The sequence below is a fragment of the Diadema antillarum genome, unplaced genomic scaffold, assembly GCF_040938485.1.
Source record: "Diadema antillarum isolate AM-2024a unplaced genomic scaffold, OU_Dant_1.0 scf00000126, whole genome shotgun sequence".
NCBI lineage: Eukaryota > Metazoa > Echinodermata > Echinoidea > Diadematoida > Diadematidae > Diadema > Diadema antillarum.
Window position 1 is genome coordinate 522,058 of NW_027271015.1, and position 13,385 is coordinate 535,442.

The window sequence follows — 13,385 nt, forward strand, 5'->3', positions numbered from 1 at the left end:
AATGGAGTTAATTGATTTTGTGAGCAAACGCTTCTTTTCTCTTTCATATTTGGAACTTTTGTCTGTAGTATACTGGAAGAAACCACAAGAGTCACAGTCACCTACGTTTAATCTCTTTTCAGTTGTATTCAGCAGCGAAAAGAAAGCAATATTCCAAATGACGATAAGTTCAGTTTCCTCTATCAATCATTCACCGGATAAAAACACTTGCGTGTTTCTGTTTCTACCCATTGAAAAGGCGAAATGATGAATCAGGTGTAGTTCTTCAGACTAACACAATAAGCTCAGACGTGACGTCACATCTCATTTTTTGATAATGTATAACACCTGTTTATATGATTATGTATATTTTATTCAAATTTTGTTCAATTGTATTTATGGAAGTCAAATACTACCTTTTTAATAAGTAGGCCTACCCACATCCAAAAGAAATAGCATGTTGTATTTCAATCACTAATGCTGCTTGATAACATTTATTCGTGCATGCAAAGAAAATGGAGTCGTGCACAGAACATAATAATACAAAGACATCCAATAGTATACAGGCCTATCGATGTATTTACAGTTCTTACATAAAATATGACCCAAAGGGATTAACTTGATCAAGTTCATATTACTGACTTTGCTTCATCACACATTAACTATATACATACACGAAAACAATAACGAAGAAGGAATTATGAAACAACATTAAAGGGTGTGTACAGTTCTGGTCGAGGTGAGGATTTAGCTTTTAACGTTTTGCGACATATTCAGAAACCACTCTATGAGATGTCAAAGAATATGCAGTTCTAAGGGGTATCAAAAGTTTATTCGATGAAAATCGGTTTTGAAATGGCTGAGATATCCAAAAACAAGGTGAAACAAAGAGATCCTAATAAAATTTTATTGTTAGCACTTTTTTTGGATATCTCGGCCATTTGAAAATCAATTTTCATCAAATAAACGTTGAATCCTTCTTAAAATTACATGCTCTTTCATATTTCATTAGAGGCTTTTCATTATCTCACTTAGGAATGTTCAAAACATAAATCCCCACCTCAGCCAGTACTGTTAAATATTAAACATAATATGTATATAATTATAGTATACGTATGCATATGATATCCGTGTCATTATTATTGATTTAATAAAGAAAAAATCCGTTTTCTATTAACATATCACCTTAACTCCCTTCCCTTTGTCTCTTACTTCTATGATTTCTTATGTGTGTGCGTTTACTGTCCATCCTCTGTCCTTCCCCCTCCTCCATAATAGAATTTGCCTCTTCACCCACCACTCCATTTTTCTACTCACATCCCTTCACACACATCTACACACACACACACACACACACACACACACACACACATAAATGCAAAATTCACTTTCATATAGGCTTACCTATCGCACCTCTATCGTTTTACATTCCGACGTATTCAAAAGTTACACGTTCCCATTCATAATTTCCAAATAGGCCTACATAGCCATGTCATTCCCAATTTTCCCAATTTCAGTTTTAGGCTCGAGCCTTTCCCTCAGTCTTTCATTTAAATCCCAGAGGAGAGGTCGAAATTCTGAGTTGCATTCACCGACGCCAAAAGTCTCGTGTGGTTTTTCCGAATTAGGTGAGGGGGGAGGGGGGGGGGGGTTCCAATCTACTGATACACACTTCTTGGTCGGGTACTGACATAGATACCACTAAAGTCAAATGGATGACCACCCCTAGGTGAGTCAGGGCAGTTTGTTTTCTTCTGATTAGTACCTGCTGCCTTGCCTGCGTCACTATAGAGGGAGGTTTTGAACTTCGAGCTGTTCGCAACTTTTTATTTTCAAGAATGCAAACATGAAATAGTGCAGCAGAGCCCAGTAACCGTGTGTGGCGTTTTACCTGCGATATATTCAACCCAATGCATATACTACCATTACTCCCAGGATACGACAGTTGCAGTTCCTTGATACGTTCCTTCGCGCTAGTTTCTCTTCCGGGAGTCCCTGTTTTTTAGCGTCTTCCCGGGTTGAAATGTTCTTCGTTTAATTCCTTTGAGTTGCCACTGATGATTACTTTGCTATCCTAAATCTGACAACACCTCCGCTTTTCTCATCTGATGAGACTGACGATTCTTCCGGTACCATAATATGCTGTAACGGCAGACGAAGAACCAACAAGCAACAATGAAATAGTAATTATTCCCGATGCATAATCAGTGGTTGTATATTATTGAAGAGTTAAATATGAATACAGGTACACGCTATTTTGAAGGTTTTTTTCCAAAGTTAGGTTATCATCAAAGGGAGGCAATACTCGTTATACCATACTCGTTATACACGTACTACGAGTGGATATGTTGGAAGATATCATAAATGACATTAAAAAATACCAAAATGTTCTTGGTTTTTTCAGCAGATACAATGTCAAATAGCTCAATTTGGTAAAAATTGACACATCGGTTTTTGCACTAAAACCTTTCATTTATTTACAAACAAAATGGCCTATTTCATGTGGCACAGGTCAATATTAATGTGAATAATGCTCAACTATCAACATTCAAGAGGTCACGCAGAGTCAAACGATTCGCTAAAACTGTTTATTGTATAATGTATCTAATTTTGACAACGGAGCATTAGGCTGATGCGAATCATAATAATCATATAGGCCTACTAAGTTTAACACTGAAAATGAGGGTAGCATAATCTTAAAAACGCTTAATAGGACTGACATCCATCGCAGAATACATCCGCTATGCTGTCATATGGTTACACGGTAATGCGCTTAAAATGTAACTTATAGGCCCTAAGTTATAAGATCATGATTACACAACTCCATAACAGTATATTTGCTGATCAATGATGATACAACCACGATTGCTATCATACACAAATCTTTTGCGAGAAGTCGGATTTTTCTTTGGCATTCTTTTATTTTAATATCATTGTATTCATGTAGCCCGTGTACATTTTCTCTTCTTTTATAATGTTTCATTACTTTCCATGTTCCTCAGTGTAATTCATCGTAATTAATTTATTTTCATCCAGTATGGAGGGTAACATTCGGTGTATTTCTTTTTGTTTGTTTATTTGTTTTTATTTTATTTTTTGCATTCAATCATGATACAATATGAATATAAATTTCAAAAAGTACAAAGACAAAGAATAGCAAGTGCAGTGAAATAAATCGATAACAGTACACAAATAGATACACATAGGTGATTGCATTGAGCAATGTAGATACACAGAAACATGAACTAAAATATACAGTATTTTTCAGTAAACAACAGAGATCATTGAATGCAGGAGACCACCATTGTAAGCGATTAAGCTTGAAATGGATGGAGGCGTCATAAAGCAACTATCCAACGACACAACTCTCTTGGAGGAAAGTGATCGGGTGGGTGCAGTGCAGTTGCAAGTGTGAGTGCAAGATGCAGTTGAAGGAAGAAAATAGAGATTGAAAAGAAAATGGCAATCATTTACCATAAATATCTGTTATCTTGATTGGTTGGGAGAATATGATTGTATCAAATATCGTTTTAGTGAAGCTTTCAAAGAATAGTTGGATTAAATTAGATTCGGTTTGGTTGGGCTTTTAAATAATGGACAATGATAGACGAATATGTGGAAAGGTAATGGAAATGAAAATAGATACAAAATCTGCAATTGTTGAAATTAAGGTGACTTCATTGCATTTGGGGTAACATGAAATTTCATAAATTCATCATTATCGGCATCTCACGCCGCAATTATTAAAAAAAAAAACAAGATAAAGCAACTGCTTCTTGTTTCCTTGTTCACTGTATTTACTACCATGTTGAAAAGCATGTGACCCTCACATACACTGTGCCAATGAGACTAGCTCAAAGATCAGACTGATTCGTTCTTAATTTAAGGAAAAGAAGAAAGCTTACCAAGCTGATATCCCCAAACTGGAAATCGACAGAGCGATGAGGATTCCGTAGATCAGAGCTGTGTTTTTCAGTAGGTCAAACAAAAAGAAGCAGGAAATGAAAGATGTCTGGGCAAAACGTAAATATCTTAATTTTGATTCATATTGGTTCCATTCAAAGAATCAAAGAAACGAAAGAATATTGTTATATTCATAATTATCATCATAAAAAATATTCAGCCGCTGATACTCTTTTTTACTCTTTCCTTTAGAGAACTATGAAATCACTCATTTTTTTTATATGTGTTTTTTATTGTCAGATTGTGGTAATCAAAAAGTATGGTAACCTTTGTTACATATTCTACATCCTTTGAAAGAAGAAAAAAAATGGACGCCATTTTCAATTATTTAAAGTGAGGTCATCACCAAATGCCGAATAATATCTTTCAGATTCGCTACATAATATGAAATATTTCAGAAGATATTATTAAAATTTTCACTTAGCTTGAAATAATTTTCTTTGTTTTTCAACAGTTTCGAATACCACGTAAATAGGTCATACTGTGACTAAGATGTAAAAACGAGAACAGTAAAAATGAAATGATGAAATAGAAAATGACATTCCTATATAAACAAAGATAGGTAGAATAATGGATTCAATTGAGACAAGCTATGACTAAATTCACTTAGAACTGAGGCATAAATATATGATTTCCCATGACTGTATAGGAGTGTATCTAGTTTTATTATGGGTTACGTGAAGTTTGTTGCCGCGTTTGGCTGTAAAAGAGAGTGAGTTTGGCCAGAGCGAAGACCAGCGGAGATTTGGCGACCCTTTTGCCGGCAGCTAGTTAAAATGTGTGAAGTTACAGCGGTGAGTTAAACGTGAGTTAGTCGATTCCGGATGAGAAAACCATATAAAAACAATGTACTCATTTTGTGGCCTGAACGGCCCACATATAACATACAATTTTTGAAGAAGAGGTAGCCCGACATCGATATCCCCGGGCCGCCGCTATTCATTTTCATAAAACAGACTGATTCTTGTAAGGTTCCCGCACTCCAAGCAGAAATGAACATCCTCTAAAATTACAGTTATACCAGCTTCACAAACACAGAACATATTACCGTACAGATGGCTTAATATTGCGTGACATAATACATTTTAAAATCAGCCCTTTAATATTATAGAGGAGCGCAGTACTGTATTCCAAATATTTTAATGCGTGTGTAGTTATCATGAATTTCTGCATAACATTCTTTTTTTTTTATTCCAGCGCTGACAAAATGGTTTGAGCAAAGCAAAATGATTTTACACGTACTCCCTGAAATACATCATGCGCATTATATACACAGAGTATTATGTTTATTAACAACACGATGTATATCGTGCCGCTTTTAATTGCAGTTTTGCGTGTTCTTGCACTAATTTCAATAGCATCACACCCATCTTCAAAGGGCGAATGTACATGATTGTGAAATTTACATACGATGGCAAAATTTACCTTGTCTACAAACAAACTTAATGTTTGTTTCGTTTCTTGTGCAAGTTAAGTCGTTCCGCAAGTCCAGTTGGTATCCAGTCTGACAGTCAATGGTGACAAGGGTCCAATTTCGACCTACTCTGATTGTCGTCTGCCCCTTTTCCAGGAGTACGAGTGACTCATAGGCAGTCTGATTTGTCCTGTATACTATATTGGAGACGACCAATTGCAATTAGTGAAATTATGACTATTATTGCAAATCACGGATAAACCTCTACTCGCACGAGCCTATTGCATAATGTTATCAGCACTTTGATCACTAAAATAGATTACCTATTTTCGTTGCATTTGTTCAACAAATTGGGCTGCAAAATATGATTTCGGGGCATTGCTTTTTTTCTGAATAAAAAGGAAAATCATGGAGGAGATTAAATTTTACACAGCTTGTCAATCGTAATCCTCTGAACGCCAATAGATGCAAAAAGCAAAAATATTCGACGATAATGTTGTTGCTTCACTGATAAGGATCACAAACATACCTGAGAGAAACGTATCGCATGTTTGGTCAACGGTTGTGACAAGAGATGATTCACAATTTGCATCCGCCCTCTTGGAGTCTATAGAGATTTCCTCAGGGTCTCGCCACATGCAGAGACAGCACTGTCGTGAGAAGGCAGCGAAGGTATGAGGCCTGCAAAACACAATGCATTCGTTGGCGTTGGTGGCGTTCTCCAACTGTATTTCCCCTCGTCCTCTCCACTGCGCTTCGTACCGGTAACATCCGGCATACCTGGATTCTGTTCCTCGCGTAAAAGAATGTCGGAATAATGCTGTTTAAAGGCTCCGTCACAATAGAGTGAACGCCAAACGAATGTCAAACAAATTCGAAAATTTGAAGATACGTTCACATCGGTTTCTATGAAATGCTGAAATAGTTCTTAACGTGTTTGACGAAATTCCTTGTATTTAGTAATTATTCATAGGGATTCGCAAATATTGTATACCGGAGCCCTGCTTTTAACATGTAAAAAATCTCCAGCGTATCTCTGCGAATCCCGACGAATAAGTAATGAACGTAAAGAACGTCAAATATATTACATACTATTCTAGTATTAGCAACAGATGCGAAGATATCTTCAATTCTTTTATTATTCGTTGGGCATTCGTTATGCAGGCATTCGCTCTATAGTGTGACGGGGCCTTTAATGTTTGCAGGAAAAGGAAAGTCAAGACGTCTCTTTCATTGCATATTTCAGCTCACTAACAGACGGCAGAACGATATCACCTACCCGTTGTTATTTTTTTGAAAAAATTGTATATACCTTTTAGGTAATTCATATAGATCAACTTACGGTAAACGAAAACCACTTCAATATTGAGCACATATACCCTTTATAAGTATCACCTCCACTAATACTTTTGCTTAGACTATCTCTCAAAGTAAGATGTAACTGATACGTATTGTGCAACCAATACCATCGCTACACTTTAGCTTGTTTTCTGATGCAAATACAGTAGCTAAAGAGTGATCAGTTTTTGTTCACGTCAGATTGAATGAAATAAAATCGTCTACTCATGGAAACACTGGAAAGAATCCTACAAAAAATCAGAAGGTGGGTGTAAAAAGGAAGCACCTGATAATCATACTTATTGCTAACATTGTAACAACCATTACAGGTATAGGATGCTACGTGTATGATCAGTTTTGTCGTTATATTACTTTACGAATTGCTTGCTATCCATATGCCATTGAATGACCGACCATACTTCCTCACTACTTAACCTATTTAAAAAAAACACACACTTTTGTGAGTTTGTCTCAAATTTTAGAGAGCACACGATATCTTTAAAAAACGCTTCATCACATCCTGCTAGAACGCGATGAAACCCAGCACACTAACACGAAGATGTGATATTAGCATTTTTTCTGTACAAATATTTACAGTACATACAGGTAGGCAGCATCATCAACAGTAACAAAGAGAATACATACCCGCGATTTAGGTTGTTTTATACATTCGTGATGATGAGCGAGGGTCATTGTCACGCAATGTGTATATGGTATGCGGAGTAAAATAATTCTCCGCAGAGCGTACTCTATAGGCCTACGCACCTGGACATGCTACCCAGACTGAGCTGCCATGACACCTAAGACAAGGCTGCTTGAGTTGGTTGAAAAGCTCGCAGTCTGCTTTACCTGTTCAAAAATTATATAAATTTCTGAAAGCTTTGTTCATCTCATTTTCGAACTCTGAATGACAGAAACAGTCACCACTGTGCTGCGTGATATAAGAGTACACACACACACACACACACACACACACACAATCTATATATACATATATATTATTATTATTATCATTATTATTATTATATATATACATATATATATATATATGATACACTCAGCAAAAAAGAAAGTAAACACTTTTCGCACTTTTTCGAAACTTTACGCATGAGGGAACACCCTTATTTTTGTCTTCCAAGGCACAAAAGTAAAAATTGCACAATTGACTATGCAAATGGCCCTTAAACGCATAATTTACCATTTGCAGATTAAACAAAAACCCAGCATTAGTGCTTTGAAATAATTCTAAAATGTGAGTTAGGGATAGAAACAACCACTATAAAAATTAGAATTCGTGTTAAATATTATTAAATACTCAAAATGTGAACAATAGTTATAATACATATGTTTCCAGACTAAACCGTATACAGTTACGTGTTATTGAGAAAAACACTGATACATGTATCTCCTTGTATTTTAGGCTTTATTGCGAAATTTGTATATGGTAGGATGTTTTGTGATACAACAGACCTATACATATGCATCAAAATGTGATGTCATGAACATTTTTAAATCACTTCTCCCGAAGGTAAACTGGACTTTAAGATAACAATGATAACAAAAAAAAAAAACCCGTTCAACACAATGAGAGACATGAATGAAATATCAAAAATAAGTTTCGTTCTCTTTATCTCTCTATAACCTCAAACAAAATCGAAGTGGGAAATTTTAGAGGGAAAATTAAGAATTAATTAAAAATTAATTAAGAAAATTAAGATCTGACAACTCAAACTTCAAATTATGTAGGGAGTAAGCGCACAAAGATGATTGAATGAACAAAATATCTTATTTCAAGGGCGGATCCAGGACTTCCGTAAAGAGGGGAGGCGCCTTTACAAAATTAAAGAGGGCGTATGCCCCCCCCCCATGTTTTCCTTTTATTTCTCTTGTTGCGCCCCCCCCCCCCGATCCGTCACTGTATTTCATTCATTCAAGTTAGTTATTTAAGAATTCATGACACAAATTTAAGAACCAAATATAATTTACAATTTTCCTAATTTGAGAAATCAATTCAAAATCCTAGTTTTTGCTTCTTCTCTCATTTCCTTTGAATCAGAATTTGACAAAAAGTTTTTCCTTTTCCTCCATTATTTCTAGCCTTTATTGATATTTTGGGCTTCAAAGATATCATAGAGATCATACGTATATTTTTGTACCTGATTTCATGTTTTTAATTGTGTTAAATTTGTCTTTTGTTCTTATTGTTTCATGGAAGAGCATTTACGCATGAATGACAAGTTGTTCATTTTTGCAATTTGTACTTCTGTCCCTTGGAAGAGAAAAAGAAAGATGTTCACTCATAATGCGTAATGTTTCCCTTTTGTTGACTAACCAATTTGATAGTTAATTAAATTACCTTTCTTACGGTATTTTATACATTAACATTTAACCAAAAACTCTATGAGAAATGAAAACTTGAAAAAGTGTTTACTTTCTTTTCTTTTCTTTTCTTTTCTTTTTTTGCTGAGTGTATAAACATAATATTATAATCAATGATATGAGTACATTTCACAAAATTTTGACATGGACATATTGTACTAAAAGCCTATATCATATCTTTGGAACCTACATTCTACAAGCTTTGCTTTCTAGTGGGTTCCTCATATTACACGTCACTCAAACACTGTCCTTATATTTGTGCAATTTTATTTCAAATTGATTGTTGTGTTAAAAAAATTCTAAAATAAAATGGAATATAAAACTTGTATGAAATGTGGAATATGGAACATGAATAAAAAGTGAAAGAGATAATGTACACTTATACCCTCCCTATCAATGAGTTCATGCGTATGAGTAAAAGTGCTGTCACCATTTTACGCACTTGCCAGTGCTATAGGCCTTACACAGATCTGACGACGGGCCTAACAGTGCCTAATAGGCACAAAACTTGTTAATGGGGGCTTGTTCATTACAGCCACCTCCAATGGTGTCGCTTCTATTCCGTTGTCACTACAGCATGTACATTCAAAGTTATGAGACAACCTGCTATGGTCATGAATTTGAGCTCCCTGCTTCCGCTAAGATGTTCTTAGTTTACTACATAAATGACATCAGTAAATGAATATGAAAAGGTAATGAACAATATAATACATTACCTCCTAGGCACGAAAGAGACTCAAAGTTATGTATGGGTCCTAGTTGATCTCGCTTCGTGCCTGCTTGACCCATCTCTTTGAAGTCAGGCTCTCCGCAGCTGACCACGCCTACTTTGCAGTCGAGGGGTAATCCGAACTTCAGTGTGTTCCAGGTCCCATTCTTGGCAACTTTAATGAAGACTTTGTCACACTTGCCAGCTGTTGTCAGTTCAGTATTTTGATACCAATCAAGAAGCATGAAAAGCAATAAACACACACACAAACACACATAGATATCACCACTGATTATAATAGAGAGGTAGAGCAAACGATATAAACTCTCTATCAGAATTTAGGAATGAGTTCCGAGGATTTTTGGATTCAAGAATGTAATGATGACATCGGAATGAAATAAATCATCGATCAACTATTTATCAATCATTTATGTGTCAATGAGTTAAATATGCAAAATCTCACAAATAAAACATACGCACACACACACTTTTTTCTAATGATTGTCTGTGTCCGAATTTCGTTCGATATCATCATCGTATTCACAATGAAACGATACAAACAAACGATGTTCTTATGCAAATTCATACAAACATTTACAAGCAGACACACACAAACACACACAGGCACACACAGGCACACCCACTCTCAACAGTGCAGGAAATAATGATATACGGCTACAATTTTGATGAAAAACGGGTTACTTCCTTTCGACATAGTTAAAAACCACTTGCACTTTTCAGAGTATATATATATATATATATATATATATATATATATATATAATATATATATATGTATGTATATATACATATATTATATATACATACTTTTATGGGTTTTTTTTATGTGATTAGTACTGTCTTTACTAAGCTTGGGAATATTCCACTGAAGTGAAAAGGATGCTTCCTGAATAACGTTGTATCTCCAAGGCCAAAACTGTCGAAAGTGAAATTGTATATGATTTCCTGTTGCTATAATTATAAACAATATAAAGTTAAGAACGACACAATATTGTGTCAGTGGTCAGGCTACATGAGACATAGAAATAATGTCATGTTCACTGCGACTATCATCGTCTCTCCTGGCAACATGAGTTTCAAATCCATGTAAAGCATCTGACTGATTAATACATTAAGACTTTTTTCGATCATAATCATAAAATTATAATTTGTAAAACGCGCCTCCGTCACTATTTATGGAAAGCAAATATGGAAAGAGATGTAACTGTTTTACTTTCGAAATAAGCGTTCGGGAGTAAATGTGCTATGACTTCGTTGCCTTGAGATTGATTGAAAACATGAGAATATGTGATCCCTCATCAGCCACCACCCCCCCCCCTAAAAAAAATAATAAAAAGGTCGCCCGACATGGATTTTAAAGTAAGGCCAGATTCTGAAAAAAAAACTATCTAAGCTTCAAAATGACATAATTATGATTCAATTCATATTCTCCTAGCCCATGTAAACAATTGAAAGGAAGTAACTGGGAGAAAAAGTGTCATGAGAAAAGAGGTTTTGAAGTTTAGGATCTATTCAAGTGATCTCAACCAAGCTATTCCTGTACACTGAATAGAACAAAGAACAAGTTATAAAACTTCATACCATCACTATGAAGGGGTTATCGATTTAAACTGAAAACTTCGCACGAACATTGCGTACACTCTTTTCATGACTGATACCACTTTTCTAGGCAATAGCAGCATCCTTTCAAAAGTTATAAGACATGAATTAAAATTTGTTAAGGGTCTGTAGAAGTAATCTCACCGAAGCTGCTCTAAGTGCAGTGAATGGAACAAAGGAGAGGATATTTAAGTCCATAGCAACCACTATGAAGGGATTATCATCAATCGACACTGAAACTTTGCACGCATGTTAAGTATATTCTATTCATGTCTGTACTAACTTTTTTAGGCAATTGCAGCATCCTTTTAAAAAGTTTTTAGAGAATGATGAAAATAAAACGGTTTTCTCGTGCTCCAAACCCGTAACCCTGAGAGAGCCTCCATCAGACCGAACGAGAAAGAAAAAACTGCAAAAAGATAATTTCCTCTTCATTTCATTATCCTGAATATAAGAAATGTATTGTAACAGAATCATTCTTTTAAAAAATGCTTAAAGGGTGTGTACAGTTCTGGTCGGGGTGAGGATTTAGCTTTTAACATTTTGCGAGATATTCAGAAACCACTCTATGAGATGTCAAAGAGCATGCAATTCTAAGGGGTATCAAAAGTCTATTTGACGAAAATCAGTTTTGAAATGGCTGAGATATCCAAAAACAAGGTGAAACAAAGAGATCCTAATAAAGGTGAGGCATGTCGCCTTTTATTATTATCACTTTTATGGATATCTCAGCCATTTGAAAACCAATTTTCATCAAATAAACGTTGAATCCTTCTTAAATCACATGCTCTTTAATATTTCATAAGAGGTTTCTCATTATCTCACTTAGGAATGTTCAAAACATGAATCCCCACCTCAACCACTACTGTACAGTTCCTTTAAAATTGACTTGGTCGATATATTTCGAAAATTACGTTTTTCATTCTTATCGGAAAAATCAGACCGCACAAGTTTAGTTCTTGTTTTCTCGGACGGACACATTCCCCATATCCAACACTTTTTTATGGCAGCAAACTGTTGCCTTTCAGACAGCAGGGAGATTAATGAATAGGCGTTTTTACATCAGCCCGATAAAGATCCAAGCTCGAGATATTTTTTTCGCAGAAAATAGTCAGCAAAATAGCGCGCTATTTTGAAACATCGGACTGATGTGAAAACGCCTAATGAGAGTCTAAGAACAGGCATGCATAAATTAGGAACCAATGTCTAGAATTCCATGGTTATATTGGAAAAAAAAAAAGAAACAGATGAATTCCAAAAGGCGAGTTCTCGAAGGCGCTCGAATGACAATTATGGAGTGCAGACATTCAGAAAATGTCATAATGAGATGTGAATTACAATTGAATGAGAACTTTTCATTATGTAAATCACTTTCAGGTAAGGGCCTACACGGAGCAGAAAACAAAAAAAGCGTTTGAGATTTCTTAAGAAAAAAAACACTTACTAAAGTCGTCATACGCATTGACAGGAATGAACAGGTTCATGGATTGCTATTGCAGGATTGCATATCCATGCAGACATGCGATTGCAGATCTACAGTTTACACATTTTGTGGTAAAGTGTCTATAAACCTTGCGAAAAAAGATTTTTAATTACGTAGGCGTAATGTCGTTTTCTTGTAGAGAAGTACAATAAAATGACATATTATGACAGATGAAAGGCATGCACAGTTATAGCCGCTATCACACACATTGAAGGAGTCAGCGGATTTTGTGCTTCTGTAGGTCTCCGTTAACACATGCTGCACAAGATAATTATTGCGATGTTGAAGAAATGAATGAATGAAAGGACAAATAAAATCAATAGTTACAGAAACGTGATTCCGGGCAACCGGGTGTGAGAATCTAGATGTGGAGAGTTGCATTGTGGGATTCATAACACCCGAGTTTCTCTTCCGGTACCGTTCATACACACTATAGGGCTTTGTGCAAGTACTATCGCGATGTTTGAAATAGAAATCAAGAGGGATTGCCTTTTGCATCG

At 35.6% G+C, this 13,385-nt stretch overlaps 1 protein-coding gene across 1 annotated transcript; it reads right to left on the reverse strand.

Annotated features, from left to right (window-relative positions):
* Nucleotides 1-1,880: 1,880 nt before the first annotated feature.
* LOC139720312 (uncharacterized) lies at nt 1,881-10,497 on the reverse strand. The gene is made up of 7 exons (XM_071631675.1): nt 10,485-10,497; nt 9,790-9,987; nt 7,460-7,543; nt 5,886-6,143; nt 5,368-5,553; nt 3,885-3,942; nt 1,881-2,121 (listed from the first exon to the last, which is right to left on the reverse strand). The coding sequence occupies exons 1-7, from the start codon at nt 10,495-10,497 to the stop codon at nt 2,049-2,051; spliced, it is 870 nt and encodes a 289-aa protein (XP_071487776.1). The 3' UTR covers nt 1,881-2,048.
* Between the last annotated feature and the right edge of the window lie 2,888 nt (nt 10,498-13,385).